The sequence below is a fragment of the Anser anser genome (genome assembly GCF_964211835.1).
Source record: "Anser anser genome assembly, chromosome: 2".
Lineage (NCBI taxonomy): Eukaryota > Metazoa > Chordata > Aves > Anseriformes > Anatidae > Anser > Anser anser.
The window spans coordinates 121,084,958-121,104,800 of record NC_139721.1 but is presented as its reverse complement, the minus strand read 5'-3'; the positions used below and the strand labels follow the sequence as shown (position 1 = coordinate 121,104,800).

The window sequence follows — 19,843 nt, the reverse complement described above, 5'->3', positions numbered from 1 at the left end:
CACTGATAGTTTGGATGTTCCCTGTCGTGTCTGTAACAGGACTTTCTCCTTGAAATCCTATAGCCTTCTTTTCTCTTTGGGCAGTGTAGAGTACTGCGAATGGTTTTTATTCCTCTTTCTCATAAAGGCAAAGATGATAATGACCAGGATGGAAACAAGCATGGTAAACTATCAGAAGCTGCTGTTTTCCTCCCGAAAATTAGAGCTGTTTTCCCAATTATACATTCTCACATCAGGCACAGAAATACACAAAATGCAACTGCTGACAATATGAACTCGTGCACTCTGGGAAGTGTCCTGTAAGCTCAGTTCATCCACTCCTGTTGTATTAGACAAGCCTTTATCCTATCTCCAGTAACTGCACAGAGAATCATTGATCTGGATCCCCAAGAAATTCCTCCGCTCTCCTCCAATATTCAAATTACATGTTCTCTGTCTCAACCCTCATCGCCCCACAGCTTGTACCCAAGTACAAGGGCAGGGACAATATACACAATGGAGCATTTGTCCGTGAGGCTTAAAGTGTTGGTGCCCTTCAGCTTTCCTGCAGATATAAGCCATTGTAATTGCCAGCTGCGGTGAAAACAGCAGCCCCTGTCCCTTCCCAAGTTCAGCCACTCCTCTCCACTTCATCAGCTTACCAGACCCAAACCTGGGCCAGTTTAGAGAACTAAACAAGCAGAAAACTGTATAATTCTGTTTGTATGGTTAGTTTTCTACAAATTTAGCTGTTACAGTCACCCCATGAGCATCTCTGCTGACAAGGCAGAGGGCAGGAGTACACGGCTGCAGAAAGTGGAGAGAAGAGCAGAAAATCCTTTCATCAGTAGCCAGTCCTGAAATCAGGTGGGTGTACTGGCACCACACCCTTGGCGAGGGGTTACCGAAGGATCAACCCCTTGTTTTCCTTGTACCAGCCATAAACCTGAGAGAAAACAGACATGAAAAATTTCCTTACCAATTCACACAGTGACTTGACTTTCCTGAATCACTAAGTAAGTTCCCACCCATGCGTTTCTTCTTTACTTGTGCCAGAAGAAATTTCCATGGAGCCAGGCTATTAACTATCTTATTAACTATGCCCCAGCTATTAAGCTGGCCCCATGAGTAATGCATAAGAAACAAACCAAACAACACTTGCACTTTATTCAGGTAGTGCCAGAAAAAGATTGAGATCATGCAACTTTTAAAAACAACTGAAACACATTAAGGAAAATAACTTTACAGTGTAGAGTCTTATTCGATTCCATTTAAAACAATGAAATGAGAGCAATATTAATTAATTCATTTTAACTGGTAATAATTACGTTTAATTATTTATGTTAACTCAATTACAAAGGAAGAAAGATGCATTCTGATAGTGCTGGCGTGCAGGATAGGACAAGAAATGTTCCAGGAACCCTGACAGAAAGAACTCACATGATGAGAAACAGGAGACAAAGGAATTACTGCAACAGATTTGATCTGTGGCCCAGTCTAGTATCTGTCTCAGATGACACAAGCACATAAGGCTTCAGAAGGTGAAAAGAAACCCCAAAATAAAGAAAAACACAAAGAGGATATATCTACCTCCACAAGCTAGAGCGCAATGCTTAGAAACTCGCTTTAACAAAATGATATCTTATGGTCTTTACAATCTTTATTAGCAATAACTACTGGATGTAAGTAACAGATACAAATAGCTTTGTAAGCTAACTAGCTGCTTGATTGACCTTGAACTCCTTTCTTAATCACTCCAGGGGCTGAGTTCCACTACCTAATTATATACAGAAGTTTAACTGGCTTAAGCTGGATATAGAAGCAACAGATATGTTATATCTTGGCTTTAGTAAGACTTTTGATGCTGTTGCTAGATAGGAATGTATCTAAGCTGGGTGAGGTCAGATGAAAAATCACTCCTTAAAAGAGCAGTTATCAACATATTATTGTCAAAATAGAAATGTGTTTCGAGTAATGGTCAAATGACGTCAGAGGAAGATCAAAGATGACAAAAAAAGGTTCCCAAAATGTACTTCTCCTCCTCCGACCAGAAGGAAACTCTAGACCACTTACCCTCTTGTTCTTGCAGAGCACGGCAGCCAGAAGCACCAGCACTGAGCAGCAGCACAAACGTAGGAAACTCCCGGCTCGTGAGCACGTACAGACAATGTTTGAAGAGTTCTGTGTGTTTTATCAACTGAACCAATATGGAAGTCTGCAAGTTTACGATACATGAAAACTTCCATATGCATGTGTTTCCCCCTTGAATTTTGTTTTATCACTTCTTTGAAGATTCTCTGGAGATTAATTAGGATCCAATATGAGGTTCCCGTTTTCCCGGCAAATAAGAACATTCAAGCCGCTGGTTTTTGGTCGTTTTCTCTCTGCACCACACCAGTTTAAGGGGAGCCATAAACGGCCGGGTCTATTCTCAAATTCTTGGCCGCACGCAACGTGCGTCTCTGGACTATTTTCCAGCCCATAACTTGTACCTGCAGATTCCGCCCATCCTCACGCCGTACCTCTCCTCCTCGCCTTAACCCCCCGGCGGCGCTAAGGCCAGGCCGCCCGCTGCCCCCCCGAGCCCCGATGGAGGTCTCCCTGCCGCCCCCCTCACCTGCCAGCCCCCGCTCCCGGCCGCGGCCAGGCTTCCCCAGCCCCAGCCCGCGGCCAATCGCGTCCCGCCTTCTTGGCGAGGAACGGCTCGGTGGCCAACCGCGAAGCGCGGCACTGCGAAGTGCCCGCTGCCCTAGCGACCCGCCGACGCCGGCCGCTGTTGCCATGACTACGCGGACGCCGCTGGCCCAGACATGGCAGCCGTGGGCAGGGCCGTGCCGCCCCCCCGGCCCGCAGTAAAAACGCCAAAAGGCCTCAGATTTATTGTTCGGTAGATTTTTATTGCCTTTACCAACTGCCCGAAACATTACAAAAGATAATTTTATTCTACCAGTAATTAAAACAATAAAGGCTGGATCTTTCACATCAAAGACAAGTCTGAGAGTCGTGTTTTCTATAGAAACTGAAGAGAGAGCGGTTCTGCGTTTGGAATAATGTTGTCATTGGCTTTGGATTTTGTTAAAATAAAAAAACATCATTGTAATTAGAAAAACAGTCATAAAAATTTGAACCGTACAGTTATCACATTTCAAATAATCAGCATTAAGATCAAAACTGTAGTTCAGCTACAGACGCTGAACCATGGAAGACCCAGTTGCGCAGGAGTATCAGCAACGATAGAAAGAAAACCATTATAAATCATGTGTCTTGTCGATAAATCATCATTTAGAAAAGTACTGATTTTCAAACTCAGTCATTATTCCAAATAAATGTCAACAGATACTAAATTCAATATGAAAGTGTCTTTAGATTAACTTCAACGACAACTAAGTTCCTATAAGTTTTCACTAAAAAGTTACAAAATAAAATTGACTTAAAATCCTAAGCAATTTGCTTTGTATTTATAGCACTACTTTTACACTGACTCAAAGCTGTGTGCTTCTAGTCTTACAGTCTGCTGTAAAATAAATTACTGTTGGTATAAACAAAGTATTTCACACAGTTGTACTGTACTTGATAATGAATTTGAACTAGATGAGTAATTAAAACATTACTAATCACATACAGCAAAATGAAAACTAAAATCATAGCGATGCTCATCTAACAGACTACATTTCTGACCCCAAAATCATGAACCATTTATCTTATGATTTACAGAACGTATGTACAAGATAACCCTTTAAAATGGTGCAGGTTCTGGGACGTGACACCAATTTGTTACAGATATATTTTACAGCAAGTTGCACCTGCCTTTGCAAAGGGCACAAATTAGGAAGCTACCATATAAAGACAAAGATGGAGGTGAAGTAAATGAAAAGTTATTGGAGAGCTTTCAATAGATATAGAAAAAATGGCCAACACATTTTTTTGAAAAATCCCACTAGGGCACCGAATTCTATCCTAACAGGCTTTACGACAACAAACTTGGCAATTTGGAACATTTCACTAAATAACAATGTAAGATGACCTGTTACAGCTGCTAAACTAATCTAGGAAGAAAGTATAATGAACTTGGGCATATGTAAACAGAATGAAATTGTAATACATATGAAAAGTACTAAGGAGTTTTGTAGAATATAATTTAAACAGGAGACTGCATTTTCTGTGAAATATTTTAGACGATAATTTAAATGGAGTGGTCAAAATTAAGACCTACACTTTATGTAAACATTCATATTTATAAATAAATTAGAAAAAGAAAAGGGAAAAAACAAAAAACAGGGACTTCCTGAGGTGGCTCCGCAGCCAGATACACAGTAGCACTAAGCTCCATTCCGGGAAACCAAGGCATCTAAAAAAAGTGCAGGGTTGTTTATTTTCCTCTAACTGTTGGAATGGAAATATATTGGCTTAATTTTTATAGGGCTTAATCCCTATGAAAGAATCAGTGCACAGTATTTATCACTGTTCTTTTGTACCCATTAAGGCAAAACATAAATCTACATATGGTCTGTCAACTATATCATTAAACGTTTTACTTTAATACTATGCACGATTTTAAAGCAGAAGTGGCGTAAAATGAGCAGCAAATTACTTAACCATAAGTTATCAATGGGTTTTTATGCACTTAATACCAGGTCTTCTTATATTTGTGTGGGGTGGGAAAAGTGCAAGCATAACATGCTACTAACAAAGAACACTGGAACTAAAGGTCACTGTAAACTGCTTTGCAAGTCATGGTACTTCTGGCACTGATTAAAATGTCTACACAATTAATGAAGAAATACTGTGATTAGACGTGGGCTTTTTTTTTTTTTTTTAAAATCCACTAGAGAAATACCCACTTCTTTTAATATTGGCCCAAACTTAACCCTTCAGAAGAAGCCAGATAAAAGATGTGCAGCACCAGGGAACCCTGATTTCTGGCATTAGAGAGTTAAAAATCTAAGAGGCTTATACTATTTTTTTTTTTTTTTGGGGGGGGGGGGGGTCTTTGGAAATCATTGTAGGGCTGTGAACATGAAGTATAAAATACTAACGGGAAGACTTGTACATGAGTAATGTACTGTGGATAACACTATGTAAACTGCTCAAAATAGTATTTTCCCTCTTTGATTCACTAGGAACTAACTAACAGTCAACAACTGAGGTTTACTTTTTTTTCTTTCATTCTTTTTGATAATGCTAAAGTTTTGGAAAACCATCTGCCATAGTTTTATTGCATCTCAGTTTGACTAGAGGGAAAACAGGTATTTTCTGAAGGAACACATACTCAAGGTAAGGCACAAGCTACACTACTATCTAAGGAAAAAGGAGCATCAATACAGGCCATACACAGTATTAGTCAAATTGGTAATGCAGACCTCACTTGTTTTTTTCCCTGACCCGAGCCTTCATGACAGTTTGGGTAGGACTACTCATATTGCTGTACGTTATGATTTTCAGTAAACTGCCTTATCAATTCAGCCAAATGGAAAAGAACATAAACAACAACAAAAACAACTACATTATATGTAAAGCAAAAGGTAACAGTGCGTGTAACTTAAAAGCTGTTTTTAAATATTTCCATTTATTCTCACTGATTGGTTTATTTAGTAATATACAATCATCTTCTGTCCAAGTGTCACTTCTCTGAAGAGCACCAGAATTCCACCTCAAGTGGTGTTTTCAGATGAACTCTGCCCTCCTCCAAAATCTTCTCCTTTTGCTTTGTTGAGAATTTTACCATGCAGTCCATGGTAAAACTCCCAACATTGCTTAAAGGCAGAATTAAGCAAACAGCTATATTCTCGGTTTGAAATTCGCACAGATCCCAATTAAAGCCATTGTAACACATCAAGAAAGGGCTGGTATCACTTCAGAAAATAAACCATTCCAGGAAATAAAGTCAAGAAACTAAGGCATAAGGCAGAAAGAAAAAAAAAAAATAATGGACACTGCAGCAGGTAAGCAATCAAGATTTTCATTTACACATAAAATTCTCATTTGAGATATTATAATGCTAAACACTAGACCTTGAAAATAAGTATAATAAAATGCACTGACTGCATTTTTTATCAGTGAGCCCCCCAAAATCCCGTTTACTTTAATAAATGAATATTTAATTTTTCAATTCTTCTAACATGATAAAACTTTATACTAATTAAAATAAATAAAATGTTTAAAATTAAGTTGGTGTGCTATCATATATGCCCTTTACAATGGAGAAGATCAGAACTGTACAAACAAATACCACAAGCCATTTGTAATCCATAAAATAATACTGATCATAAACCTATCACAGAATTAAACCATGGCAAATTTAATCAAATACACAGTGAATTTTAAAATGAATTAAGCAAGCAAAATATTTTGATGAGGACAAGAAATACTCTGAAGTGTCAGTCTTACATCTGAGTATATCAGGTTTTCAAAGTCAGTGGAAAATGTAAAAACAGGAAAACAATTCAAGAGTGCTAGTGTAGCAAGTATGTATAACTTCCTATAGACCAAATTGCTGTCTGTAAATCTAATTTATATTGTGTAAACGTGGAGTTTCCAGAATGGCAAATACTGACTTGGGATTGTAACTACAGTTACTGCACTCATACTGCTACTGAAAAATCAAGAGTGTATTTAAAAAATAGTAGCAGAACAGAATATTTACATATATTTTAAGGATTAATTAGCCACCTGACTTAGGGCTCTAGGCCATGTCTGTAAAATATGAGTGACAGAATCCAAATAACATTAGCATGTAGTGGAGACATAAAACACAGTAGTTCATGTTAACAGCACATTAATAATTGACCTATGAAATCACAAAAAAAAATATACCCTGCAAAAACAAGCAGTAATTTCCTGCACAGAAAACAAACTTCTGTAGCGCACATTATAAACAGAGGTATTGCAAAATTCTAAGCAATGTGGACCAGTAATCATCAGCAAAAGCTGACTTAACTTTTATGCACATACTGATTATTGAAAATAATATGCATTTATTACAACCTTCCTATTTAAAAATGAAAATAAAATTTCCGATAAAATAAATAGCTGAAGTGTGATTACCACTCATCTGACTTGTAGGAAAATCTTCTCCTTATGTAAGCATATCTACAGTGCCCTAAACAATGGCAGAATTAAATACATATTACTTAAATTGGAAATCACACTTCAATGGTGTAATACCCTACAGTGATATATACACACGCACAAATACACACAATTCCCCTTGGTTCAGTTCTATAAAGATGTTTCAGCATCCACGTATTTCACAACAGGTCCATCTTCTACATTTATCTTCACACTTTCCGGCTTCTCAGGGCTGTTGAAAGAAAAGATGATCATTTGAGATATGGTTCACATTACTAAAGATTGCTTATCAAACATTTTATACATAACAGTCAACACAGCACTTTTTTCAAGCATATTTCTTACGCAGCAAAGATGATATTTCAGTCAGGTTTAATTTGTAGAGAGATTTAAAGTGAGCTGGGGGGGGTGGGCTGGGGGGGGGGGGAACATGACACAACATGCAACAAAAACACCAACCCAGGGAAGACCTTAGCAGCAGTGAAAGTGCTGGACTTACCTTTTATTCCCACTGGCATTTGTAATATTCAGGACCAAACAATTCCCATGCTCATACACAGTCTAATAAAGCTTCTAGAAACCCTAAACCCATCAGAGTAGCATACAGTTGTATTAAGCAAATTAAGAGTAGCTTTAAAACTGTAATACATTTAACAAAACAACTAGAATTCCTTAGACATTGTTTAATTTCAGAGTAGAAAGCAAAAATTAAGTTCAAATTCAAGTTCCTTGTAAGTGAAAAGTAAATGCAAATCTATAAACCATGTATGCTCACTTTCTGAGATATATTTCAAGAAATACGAGCACAGCTATTAACTACTAAACACAAGACAGTAGTTAGAAAATGCGTGAGTAATTATAGCTACCTCAGGTTAGCTCTGGTTACTTTGACATTCTCAGAATTCATGGAAAGAGCCTTCCACTGTGCAGTTTTGGCCATTTCGTCTGATATGTTTACAATTGAGGGATCAACGCTAAAGAACAAACATACTTTCTGGTTAGTATTCAATACCTTGCAACAGCATTATACTTATTGTCACTCATCAATTACATCAGTTGTACCTTCTTTCAATATTTACGCAGCCACATGTTGAATTCACCGCTTACAAAGGTATTTAAGCAAAAATTTGAAAAAGTTTAACTCGCTTGTGCAGCCTTAATCACGTATCATAAAACAGTTTCTCACGTAGACATCACTACAAGATTGTGACCATCTCTTTTCTGAATAATCTGTAACTTCAGAAAACTATTTAGCATGTTCAGGAAAAATGAAATTAATCATACTGTTTTGCTAATGCTTTCATAGATCAGAATTATTTTAAGCAGTTTCCAGGATATAATCAAGTGCAAAAGAGTAGATGTTAATAAAAATATGAAACTGGTAATTCAATTGAGATTAAAAAGTAGTAAGAATCTGTAAATCTCAGTATCTGGACCTTTTCATTTTACCTCCTGCAGAAGTTCAGCCTCACAGGTGGTAAGCTTTCAAAACCTATGAGCTTCACACATTTACATGTAAAGACGACTTCGGTGTTGCCTGTAGGTATGTATTTTGTTCTGTTCCACACTTAACCTTCAGAATCTACTCCAGGAGATAAGATCTTTCAAATTCTTCAAATCAGCACAGAAACATTTCAAAGTGTGTGTGTTGTTTCTGTTGTTTGGTTGGGTTTTTTTGTTTGTTTGTTTGTTTTGTTTGTTTTTTTAAACCTCAGGAATCCCCACAAGATGCAAGACAGTAAAATATATAGTAAACACATAAGCACACAGTTGGTGCAATCATAGTTCTACTGTAAGAGTAATTAGCATCTCGATTTAAAACAAAATGCTTTAGTGTCATTGTCATTTGAGTTGCTAAAGTTAAGCCTGCTCTTAAAGTAGACAATAGGACTCAGCAGGAATATCTAACCAACCCCCCCAAATCTGCCTGTTCCCAACCCAGGTCAGGATAGACCTCTAAAGCCCGATTTTTTAACCTAGGCACCCTTAATACTAGAGAGAAAAAAAAAAGCTGGCAAGCTATTTATCTATCTCATCTTCCAGGTGTGTTGACAGCTGTAGAATACCTTGCTACTAATCATAACACTTCTCTAGTAAGAGATACATACTGAGGCAAAACGCCTTTCACTGCTGGAAGAACTTTTTAAATCTGTGAAATTCCAGTACTTCCTTTTCTGGAAGAGAATTGATAACCCCACTGCACTCACATTTATGTTAAAATAACCTTCTTAAGCAATAAGGCTACCTGTAAAACATTTGATTTCAGAAATTACAGACTTTAGCCCTCACTTAAATAAACCAAAGAACTGCACACTTAGACTTTGTCTGAAAACTCCAAGTGGCTGGTAAATATATGGCTCAACTGATGCTATTAGTTGTATTTCATGCATAGTAGCACACAAGTACTCCATGAAAACTGACCAAGGAAGCTTCTTCACCTTGAGTACAGCTGGTTGAAATTGAGTCATCTGATCTGTTCAAGATGGTCATGTAAATTTATCATTAAGATGCAGTTTTAAACAAGAAGAAAAATAAACCAACAGAAATGCCACCTTAACACCATGAGATATATCTTAATACTTCTTAATCAAGGCTGAGTGACAAGCTTGGGAAAAAAAAAAATTAAACTCATACAACTAACTCAGCATGAACCAAATTACATCATTTGATACAAAACCTTTTTTAAAGTCCTGCATTTTATTATACCTGTATTTTAGGGTTTTTACAGGAAAATTCAAGACATTTCCTTCTCCATATTGAAGGTGTACGCTTTCATTGTCCCCTGTCTGAAGCATTCTCTCTGCTTCCTGTAAATTTCAAGTAAACATTTGATAAAATTAGTCATGTAGCAGAAATAAAACAGTTCTCACACTGACAATGTATTTCAATAGGGGTATGGGGCAGAACGGTTCCCTGTAGGTACTCTAATTAAAGCAAGACATCTAGTTAAGACCTCCTCTTTTATTACAAACCTGTAAATTGGGGAAGGAGGTGTTACTTTTTAAGTTTAAGGAATTCAAGTTGTTGGTGTACAGTTAGTGGAGACTTTTATGGAGAAATTATGCAAGTGCATTATTACCGACTAGCAGTTGTTTTTAACTACCACTCTGCACACAAACACAAGCAGAATGTCCCTTATATGGTAAACAGTTTTGTCTCTACTCTAAGCAGAGTAGATCCCTACTACACTGTGTTTCTCTCTCATCCATTACCCACCTGACGAAAAACAAAGGCAACAACATTTTGTGCCAAGAACCTGTTCTTTCTAAACCGTTTGCTAATTTTCACTGCAAAGGGTCATAACTAGTAATAGCATCCTTGAAATAGTAACTTTCCTTAATTGCCAGTAATTGTTCTCTATCATTAAATCTCATTAGTGGAGAACTTCAAAATGTATGTTTGGTTATAAAGTCATATGCTTATGGCACTTAAAATCCTTTAAGTGCCATTAAGCATTTCCTAATGATTTATAACATGCTCAGTTTGAATGGTTTTACACTTACTGCTTTCTCTTTTTTCTTTTTGTCGTCTTCTTTCTTCTTTTTACTTTCTGGCATAAGATCATCAAGCCAGCTAAGCTCTCTTTTGGTGAAACATAAATCCATGAGCTTGCGAATGAACACTAATGCTAGAACCTTAAGGAAATCATAAACAGAATAATTTATATTAAACTATTGAAATTAAGAAAAATGCACATGCACTTTTAGTACATTCAGTATTTTTAATTGCAGCCCTTTTTTTTTTTAATAATACTAGTTTTTACCTTACTGAAAAGTTGGATCATTTCCCCTTTGTAGCTTTGTACAGCTGAATTACTTACTTTTCAAGAAATGAAAAATCTTCATATAAGAAAAGTCTTCATGTTTCAAAAGTAAACAACTACTAAAGTTCTTTTGTTTCTTTTCCACTCCCTTCCCTCTTAAGGTAGTAATACATTCTGGGGAGATACCGGATGGTGATGCACACACTCTTGGCAAACGATTAACTTGTAGAACAGATAACTTACCATCATAGGGAAAACAACAGCAGCTGCGGAGGCTTTAATCACCCACAACAGAACAAGACAAGTGAGCTGAATAACTGTAAAGATATGGACCTTCCAGAGTGGTACATAACGTAGATATATCAGGTCAGGTTGATGTTTGGCAGGCATTCCAAACAGTTTTATACGGTCAAAAAACTGCATTGAAAAATAAAAACATCCTTCAGTTAATCATTTTCTTCCTCTCCAAAACAAAACAAACATTTTAGGACACTCCAGAAAGATAAATTTATCCCAATTAAAATACTAACAAAGGACACTGAAAATTCAAGGAGGTGGGGTTGGGGGCCGTTTTGTTTTCCTCTTAACCATTAGTACTACGACATTTTTGAGTATTTCAGAAAATTTGTTGTTCGGCTACACCACTAAAATAATAAACAAAAAAACTGAGAAGTGAAGACAGTGGCAAGAACACTAAACATGACACTTAAGAAATTATCCTACATCCTACTCTGACAATATTGGCTTATTTTATTGATGCTGATGTAAAATAATGCATTAAACTTTTTTTCTTGTAGTGGTAAAGACAAATTGTTCGTTAAAATCAGATTTTACCTGAATGCCTTTTAATGAAGAAACTCCCATGTAAAGAAAGACACCATACAAAACTGGCATTGGAATAAACTGCAGATGAAAAAGCATCAGTTACTTGCAGAATCAACATGATATACCATTGCAGTCCGTTAAATACATTAACTGTTTTTACATCATATTTTACTTATATGAAGAAATTGTACAGGCTGAGGCTCTATTTACAGAGAGAATAAATGTAGCAGTGAACAGCAAAAAAAGCTAGGAGGTGGGGAAGGACCTGTGTTCTTTCCGTAGAGCCTGTCATCGTGATTTAAAAAAGTAGTAAGGAATGGACAGTCCAGAATGAACATTTTCTAGGTTGCTACCAATACTTCTATTAACGCTAAGGATGGTGGTTTAAGGTTGCTACTTGATAGGAACTGTATTGAGACTGCCAGCTTCATGAAACTGCCACATGAAAGCTTGCAGTGTTCCCCCCCCCAAGCTGGTATTTCGGGATCAGCTGAAGCAAAAAAGAAACCATACCTACTGATCTATACAAATCTATTATTTTTTCAGGGCTAAACATTGCTCCAATAGTAAGATTTAAACTAATATTCTTAAAATAATGAAGTTGTTCACTGATTTCAGTGGCACTTCCATCAAGCCTCTGCAGCCTACACAGAGCAGATGAGGCTTGCTTTGTTCCCGAATTCATGAAAGATCTGAATAAAGGACAGTCAAGATGTAATTGGAAGCCTTAATAAAAACTGCTGCTATCAAGCCTGAACAAAAGCCTTTACCGAAACTTAAAATAGTGTGGAATAAAACTATGCCTTAGGGATTCATTACTGTGTGTGTATATATAGAAGACAGCGTCTTCACCATGAGCTATATAATTTGACATGCTAGTACTTCTTTAGCATTAACTTCTACATTAAATCAGCATATATCAGTACATGGAACAAAAGCACAGCAGCTTACGAATTCAAGCCTTTGTCTTACTTCTTTGTTTTGAACACTAACAGCCATTTACAGTGAAAAAGAAAAGTATTTCATAGAGTGATTTGTAGTAATCCCATTCCTATTACGCTGGATCCCACAACAAATTAAAGTATTAGTTTCCAAGAATCAGTTGTGCAATAAACATCAGGCTTCAACAATCAGCACCTTTACTTAGTGCTTTTGAGCAACAATAAATCTATTTCAGTATTTCTGCTTTTGATTCTGGCAATTTCCATTATACAGCTGAGCTCTTGGTAGCTTTTCTACCAGAGATTGTCTTATCTGAGTATATATTTTTAAATATTGCTTTATTTTATTCAGGTCTTTAACAAGCATAAACGATCCGTTATTAAAAATTTATAATATGTAGTTCTAATAATAAACTATAGCTGTGTGTTCATAGATCTATTTCCTCCCATTATCCAATCTTAAACAGCCATTAGAAGCTACGTGTTTGTGAAATGAATTGTGATCTATCTTCCACAAAATTCTTCACAGGTATTGGCAATTATGCAATTCTATGCCACAACTGCTACTTTGGCAAAAGATTTCTATTTATTTCTCTCCTAACTGCTGAAGTCAGCACAACAAAACAGAAGTGAAACTTATTTTACTCTTATCTGAGCAAAAAGCTTACTGAACTGATATAAATTCAGAGGCAAAGTGTCAGCTGAGGCCACAATTTGACCTGCAGAATCTCTTATTACACCATGATGCTGTGTAAGGTCATCTCAACACTTTAAACCTCAAAGGCAGTTTAAAAAGCTGGAAAATAAAGAAAAGTGAGCAATGTCATTTCTGATGATCACTTCTAGTACTGTGTGTTTCTGCTTCTTTGGCCATATTACATTACTTCTGTTCAAGTGACTTTATCACTCTCAGTTTTTAAAAAAGGTTGCTAGCAAGAAAATCAGATAACACAGACATAGATTGATTTCTTCTCTACTCACTACACTTCTAGCTTGTTCAGTTTTCTTGCATCTTCCTCCATTGTTTCTATTCAACTAACTTAATAATGAGTCTAGATATGTTTTACTTACCATAATAAAACATGATAACATCACCAAAACTAAATCACAAAAGGAAAATCCGAAGAACAAAAAATACAAGTATTTTGGAATAAACTCTTTTACCTTTAACACAGAGGTCATGAACACTGAAAGACCCATGAGGACAAAAATCATCAATCCTGTCACTCGCTGCTCCCGGATTCCCAAAAACTTTGGTTGCTCTCCTGGTGCAGAGCATTCAGATTCAACTTTCAGGCTGTTAACATGACTTATAGACAGGACAGTTGCTGCGACAAACCATGGTAAACCCATGATAGAACATACACCCAACATAACACCAACCATGAACAGATCAAGATGATAACCACAGCCTTTCTGTAAAATTAAGCAAAGAAATGAATCATTTGATAAAGTTTCTATTTATACTATGCAAGATTTATAACATAGTTGGTAAATAATATATTACTAAAAAAGTTAAAAGACTTTGGAAGGGCCCAAAAAATTAGAGTTCTTTGCATTAGTCAATATGTATGTTTATATAGCAGCTGCTGGTAATGTTTCACAGACTTGCATAATGAATCTGATTTAAAATAAACTCAACTTACAAAAAATTAGAGTTTTGTGAAAATGGATGGACTTTTACCTTCAGTTTATGCTCTTTTCTGTTTATAATAACAGCTGTTATTTGTTGATCCATGAAAATGAGAATGGTACAGAGTAAAGCAGGAACTGCAGCTATCAGCAGCGTCCACCAAGGATTGCCTCCAAGAGGATCTATGAACCATCCACGGTCTTTTCTTGTGGGCTGATAAAATAAATAAGTATTAATTTACTAAAACTTCAGATTTTATTGCAACAAACATTAGCTGCAATGAACAGGTCAGTAGTCTGTTAAACGTGAGCTTAGATTTTTCTTCCCATGGCTTTGACGAAAAGACTGACTAGCTGTTAAACATGAACGTGAGACTTGCATGAAAAAATTAAAACAATCCATTGCATTCCTTGATTTGTGCACATTTGCACAAAAGGATACATCCTTTTCAGTGGTACTACAATGTAAAGCATAGTGTTTTCTTTCAGGAGAGACATACACTCAGAAAAGAAGAGAGATTAACAACTACAATTTAAATCAAAAAAATTAAATTCCTGTTTCAATTCAATTCCATTGTTCTGTTGCCTACAAAACTGCAAGAATTAAAAAAGTTTATTTTAAAAGGTTTTGTTTCTTACTTCAAATTTCTCTGGAACATGAAGCTTAGGAGAAGGTACTCCTACAAGATAGTCAATCAAAACCATGATGACGATGGTCAGAAATACTGCAAAGTCACTGATGGTAGAACGCACCTATAAAGAAAAAATCTGTTATCTCTTGCTGTTTCATCATTACAATTGCACGTATAGAAAGAGAATTTTCTTCCCTATGAATACTGAAGTCTATTTATATTCTACTACACCACTGAATATCACATTTATTTCATTTTTATATTTTAACTGCCTGCCAGAATAGTATAAAGTTGGAGAAGGTGATTATTCTGTACAACTGTTGATCTGATAATCTCATCTGAATTTAACTACCACAAGAAACAAGCTGCTCCAAATTAACTCCTTTCCCATCTTTGTTCTCTCTGGCCTACTAAGAGGCTGGGACATCACAACTAATCTCTTGTAGCTTAATTCAGTAAAACCACTGAATTGTTCTCAAAGATGACTTTCTTAAGCATTAGGAACACACTGTAGGTATGAGCTGAGGTTCAGAGAAAAATCTACTCCCTTTATTTTTGGCTAGCAGAAGTAAGTCCAAGGATAACCAATAAATTTTAATCATTATATTAACATCTGTTAGAAATAGTCATTCCTTCAGGAACCACTCAGAACTCTTCTGACATCATAGGCTTAGACAAAGCGATCAATTGTTCTGTACAACTAGTTGAGAGGGAACTGTGTGAAATTAATCACTCCAGATGATACCTGGCAATACCTATTAATACGGAAAAACAAACGCTTAGGTATTCTAATGTTTAGAGTAAAAGAAATTCAGTGCTGAAAATTCTACTCTTTTTTTCTTGTAACAAAATTCTGAAATGTCTTAATCTTCTGAATTATTAGCTAATTTTGTTTTTAATCTCTTTTCTGTCTTAAAAAATGTGGTTAAAGCTATACTCTCAGAACAAAGTTCTGAAGCAAAATTAAAAAAAAATAAGCTCTGCTAAGTTATACTGATCTATTTAGTACAAAATAACAGTCGTATCTAATTACCTTAGTTGGGAAATAGCGTTTGGTCTTGAATTGCTTAAGGAAAGAGGAGAGGAAAAACGTTGTAAAGAATAATATGACAGACCAGAAGAGAACATCTGGAATATATGGTCCATGATGGCCACAAGCTGATCCATGAAACACACCATGAAATTCTAAACATTCCTGCAAAGAGAGAAAATCCTTAAATTTTTAGTCACTTACAGTATTCAACCTAATTTGTAATCCTATCAATAGAAAACACACATGAAAACGTCCACAATATCCAAAAGGAGGTTCCTTCTTTCCTCCATCAGCACTTCATCCTGAAATGCCAAAAGTTTGTATACTGTCAGTTGCAGAAGAGCTACAGTAACAATTACTCATTTCAGAATTCCAAAATGCTGCAAGATGCCCCAACATTCATCTTTTACATTCACTTAATTTCTATTCTATTTCTCAAAGCACCACAAGACTGAATGTGTAAATAAACGTTGAAGACTAAATCCAGGAAAGCAGACTACTCTACATCAACTTTCAATTTGATGAACATAAACATGAGATCTCCCCAGTTTCTGCCATGTCTTTAGTCTTGAGTTTGTTTTGTCCTCATACAGTTAAAGGAAAGAAAAAAACAAAGAGAGATTCTTTTAAAATGAGATTAACCCAATTGGTAGAAATAAAAATTCTGGTAAAGTAAAAAAAAATAAATAACAGAAATGAGTGAAATCAAAAAAATGAAAAAGAAAAACATCCTTAGATAACCCCTACCCAAAAGGCTCAGTGAAATGCCAAGTGAAGAATTAAAAGCAGACACAGAGTACCAGGAATGAACAAGCCAATTGAGCAAACAGCTGGAAGGCGCAGTCTAGTCCTTACACAGGCTAATTTATTTTATTTTATTTTATTTTTTTTTAAGTAACCTATGAAAAAAATTCTCCCCGTTAACTACCAATTTTGATTGTAAGCACCACAAAGTCTTGGATCAGTTCTGCCCATGGGAAGAAAAAAAACATTCAAGAAAAAAAGTATGTAAAATAAACAAATAAACCTAAAGTATTTATAACAAATTACCTTCTGGGTAGAAGGCAGAAATTGCCTTCCTAGGTAATTATGGCAGACTAGGAGCCATTGCTGGTACGTAGAAAACACTACTGCTAAAACTCTAGTACAACACTGAGGCTTTTAATAGTGTTTTTGCTGTACAGAACACATCCTAATTTCAGTGTGAGCCTCTAGACTCAGACACAAGAAGAGCCCAGACACAGGTATCTTAATTTTATATATTCTGAGAAGGCTTACGGAGGCATACAAAGCTAGCAAATGCAATGCAAAATCTACAGCTGATCTAAATCATACAAAATGTGGGTGTAGACCAGATGCTAGGATGCAAGGGTAAACAGATGTGGCTGCAAAATATCAAGTTCAGAAAGTAATGCTTTAAGGCTTAGTCTTTCAAACAGCCCTCCCATCTTTTTTTAACCTTCAGTTTTCCAAATAATCAATTTTTAGGTACTTGCTCACTTTACCTCTGTTGTGAGTTTTATACCAATATCTAACATCAACTTAAGAAATGTGTCTGCTGGCATATTTTAACTTCAAGTTCCATCTTCACATCTTATAAAAAAAAAAAATATTTATCCATCCTTTGCAGGAAATTGAAAGAAAGTATATCCCCTTTTTATTCAGCTCATCACATTCATTTGCACTTCAGAAAGAAGACTGCTCTGTCTACCAGTATTGAAGTGGCTACCTCAGGCAGCCATTTAAGATACTACAATTTAATGTCATGGAATCATTTATCTAAAACAGTACAGTGACTGATTAAAACATTATTGGAGTAATAAAAATATTCAAAACACATTTTTTAAGAAGCCAGTCCTTGCTCAAAGTGAGAAAGAAACCAGATGAGATATATTAACGAAGACCAGTACTGTGTGGTTGTTTGTTGTTGTAGTCTTTTTTTATACATACAGATATATAACTTTTAGATACTCACAGATACTGTAAGGTTACTCCATACAATGGTTTCCACAGACTTATTCATTTTCCCCCAAATCCGCAAGGTTTCGTTGCTGGGGTTCTGAGGCTCAGAGCACACACATCTGAAGGGAAGAAATAAAGAAAGAGTGAAAAAAAGATAAGCTTTTAAGCACATAAACGACAAACACACTGATCTTAAGTAATTTCAAAAAATCCTGAGGAATTTAAGCCAGAGTTTATCCCAACCTTCTACAAAACAAGCAAAGCACAAGGCTGACATGAAATGAGTTACATTTTTTTCCCATGGAGGAGGTGGCAAGGAGATAAAGGTGTTGCAAAGAAGTGAATGCACAGGACTTTCTACAGATTGGACAAAATCCAACCTATGTACTTTAAAGAATTAGAAGCAGAAAATACATTGACTTAAATATGTGACTGATCTGCCAGTTTTTAAATATAATATCGCCTGAAAATAAAATGAAATAGATGATATATGCAGATATCTATATATTGTGAATCAAAGAAGAAAAAAAATCCAAACGACACCACCTTACAACATCACTAAACAAAAATATACTGTGTTATTTATAAAAATTTCCACATAAAGTTTTCTAGACACAAATAGGTTTCCGTGACTGTGTACAAATTGAGGTCTTCAGATTCCTATACAGCATACCATCCCACAGTGAGGCAAAATTCAGTTCCTACCATTGTACACCAACGTAAGAGAGAACAGAGACTGGAACCACTGCATTTAGAAAACTGTCGTCAAAGACTGGGTTTCAACATCCCCTTTTCAGACCAGGCACGTCACTAGCCTCTAGAAGTTTCTGAACCATTTCTTTTCAGAAATGTTGGTACCCAGCCATTTATCTTCTATTTTGCATGCCTTCTGATCTACACATGACGAAAAGTGGTCACCCTAAATTTAGACACAATTTGAGTATGTAATGGGCTAAATGAAGATGTGAAAACATAAATGTCTCATATTTAAAGCATTTGCATATATCTGTTTTTATTAACTTTATGTACAAGTAAAAGTACTCCTGTCTACTGCAATGGTTCACAAATTTGTTGGCCTACAGAATTTTGTTGGACAGGTTGACAGCAGTACACATCAGTAAAAGAACACACTGAATATTGATTTAACGAGCTGTTTTCAAATAAAGTTACTGAAGTACACCAAACTAAGTTTAATATGCAAGTATTTATGTAGAAGAAGAGAATCAGATAATTAGCTAGAACTAAGTCTCAGGTGAAACTTTTTTTTTTTATGAAATTCATCGCAAAACTGAAAAAACAACTCTGGAAGGTAAAACTTGCATCCTAATAGCATGAAGGACTAGAAGAAAAATGCACAAGATGTGTATGGACAAAACCAATGTAATTTGCAAAGCATGGTATTGAGGAAACTTAGGATGTAAATATACTGTCTTTTGGTAACTGAATTCTAAAGTAACAGCAAAAGAAAATAGATTGAAAAGAAGTAACTCATATAAAGTAGTCACAAACAGAGTAACTTGAGAAAGGAAAGAAGAAAGCAGCTTTAATCATTAAAGGCAGTAACATGAACAAGAATGCTGAAGTAAGACCAACAAATTTCTCAACAAATACAATAAAAGAATGCCACCAAGTAGATAAGTGGAAATCTGGGAAAAAGAAATAAACAGAATACGTAAGAGTATTCGAGACTGTCTTCTGGATCACTTAGAAGATTATGCTCCGAGGGAACAGGAAAAAAAAACACTTAAAAGGCCAGATTTCCTACAGCTTTCCAATAGAAAATCAAACCAAAAAAAAAAATTGAAGCTTGTGGAATATCCAAAATGACAAGTGTGACTCCACATAAAGCTGAACCAAGGAGATGTCACTCCTTCTTTTCTGCACCCCAATGGGCATATGCACATAGTGCAGCAGACAGTCATGTGGCAAGGGTCAGAAGACGACCTACAGGCCCCCAGTTACCGACTGGCCTATTTAATGTGCTCCCCAAGGACCTAGTGAGCTGCAT

General features: G+C 36.0%; 2 protein-coding genes across 18 annotated transcripts in view; both read right to left on the bottom strand.

The window, feature by feature from the left end:
• The window catches only part of NEK10 (NIMA related kinase 10), a 106,009-nt gene extending 103,383 nt beyond the window's left edge, over positions 1 to 2,626 (bottom strand). For 8 of the 9 annotated variants that reach the window (XR_014580433.1, XR_014580434.1, XR_014580435.1 and 5 more), the window contains exon 1: positions 2,053 to 2,585. The gene's annotated coding sequence lies outside the window, so the exon portion shown is untranslated. The other variant, XR_014580432.1, reaches the window with a different exon arrangement.
• A 229-nt stretch (positions 2,627 to 2,855) lies between these two features.
• The window catches only part of SLC4A7 (solute carrier family 4 member 7), a 145,015-nt gene continuing 128,027 nt past the window's right edge, over positions 2,856 to 19,843 (bottom strand). For all 9 annotated transcript variants that reach the window (XM_083825909.1, XM_083825908.1, XM_083825914.1 and 6 more), the window contains 11 exons: positions 17,849 to 17,954; positions 15,874 to 16,035; positions 14,848 to 14,961; positions 14,261 to 14,422; positions 13,741 to 13,992; positions 11,645 to 11,713; positions 11,054 to 11,227; positions 10,551 to 10,682; positions 9,754 to 9,854; positions 7,914 to 8,021; positions 2,856 to 7,279 (listed from right to left, as the gene is read on the bottom strand). In XM_083825909.1, the coding sequence (XP_083682035.1) occupies positions 7,198 to 7,279; positions 7,914 to 8,021; positions 9,754 to 9,854; positions 10,551 to 10,682; positions 11,054 to 11,227; positions 11,645 to 11,713; positions 13,741 to 13,992; positions 14,261 to 14,422; positions 14,848 to 14,961; positions 15,874 to 16,035; positions 17,849 to 17,954 (1,462 nt within the window). In that variant the 3' untranslated portion in view covers positions 2,856 to 7,197. The remainder of the gene's footprint in view (positions 7,280 to 7,913; positions 8,022 to 9,753; positions 9,855 to 10,550; positions 10,683 to 11,053; positions 11,228 to 11,644; positions 11,714 to 13,740; positions 13,993 to 14,260; positions 14,423 to 14,847; positions 14,962 to 15,873; positions 16,036 to 17,848; positions 17,955 to 19,843) is intronic.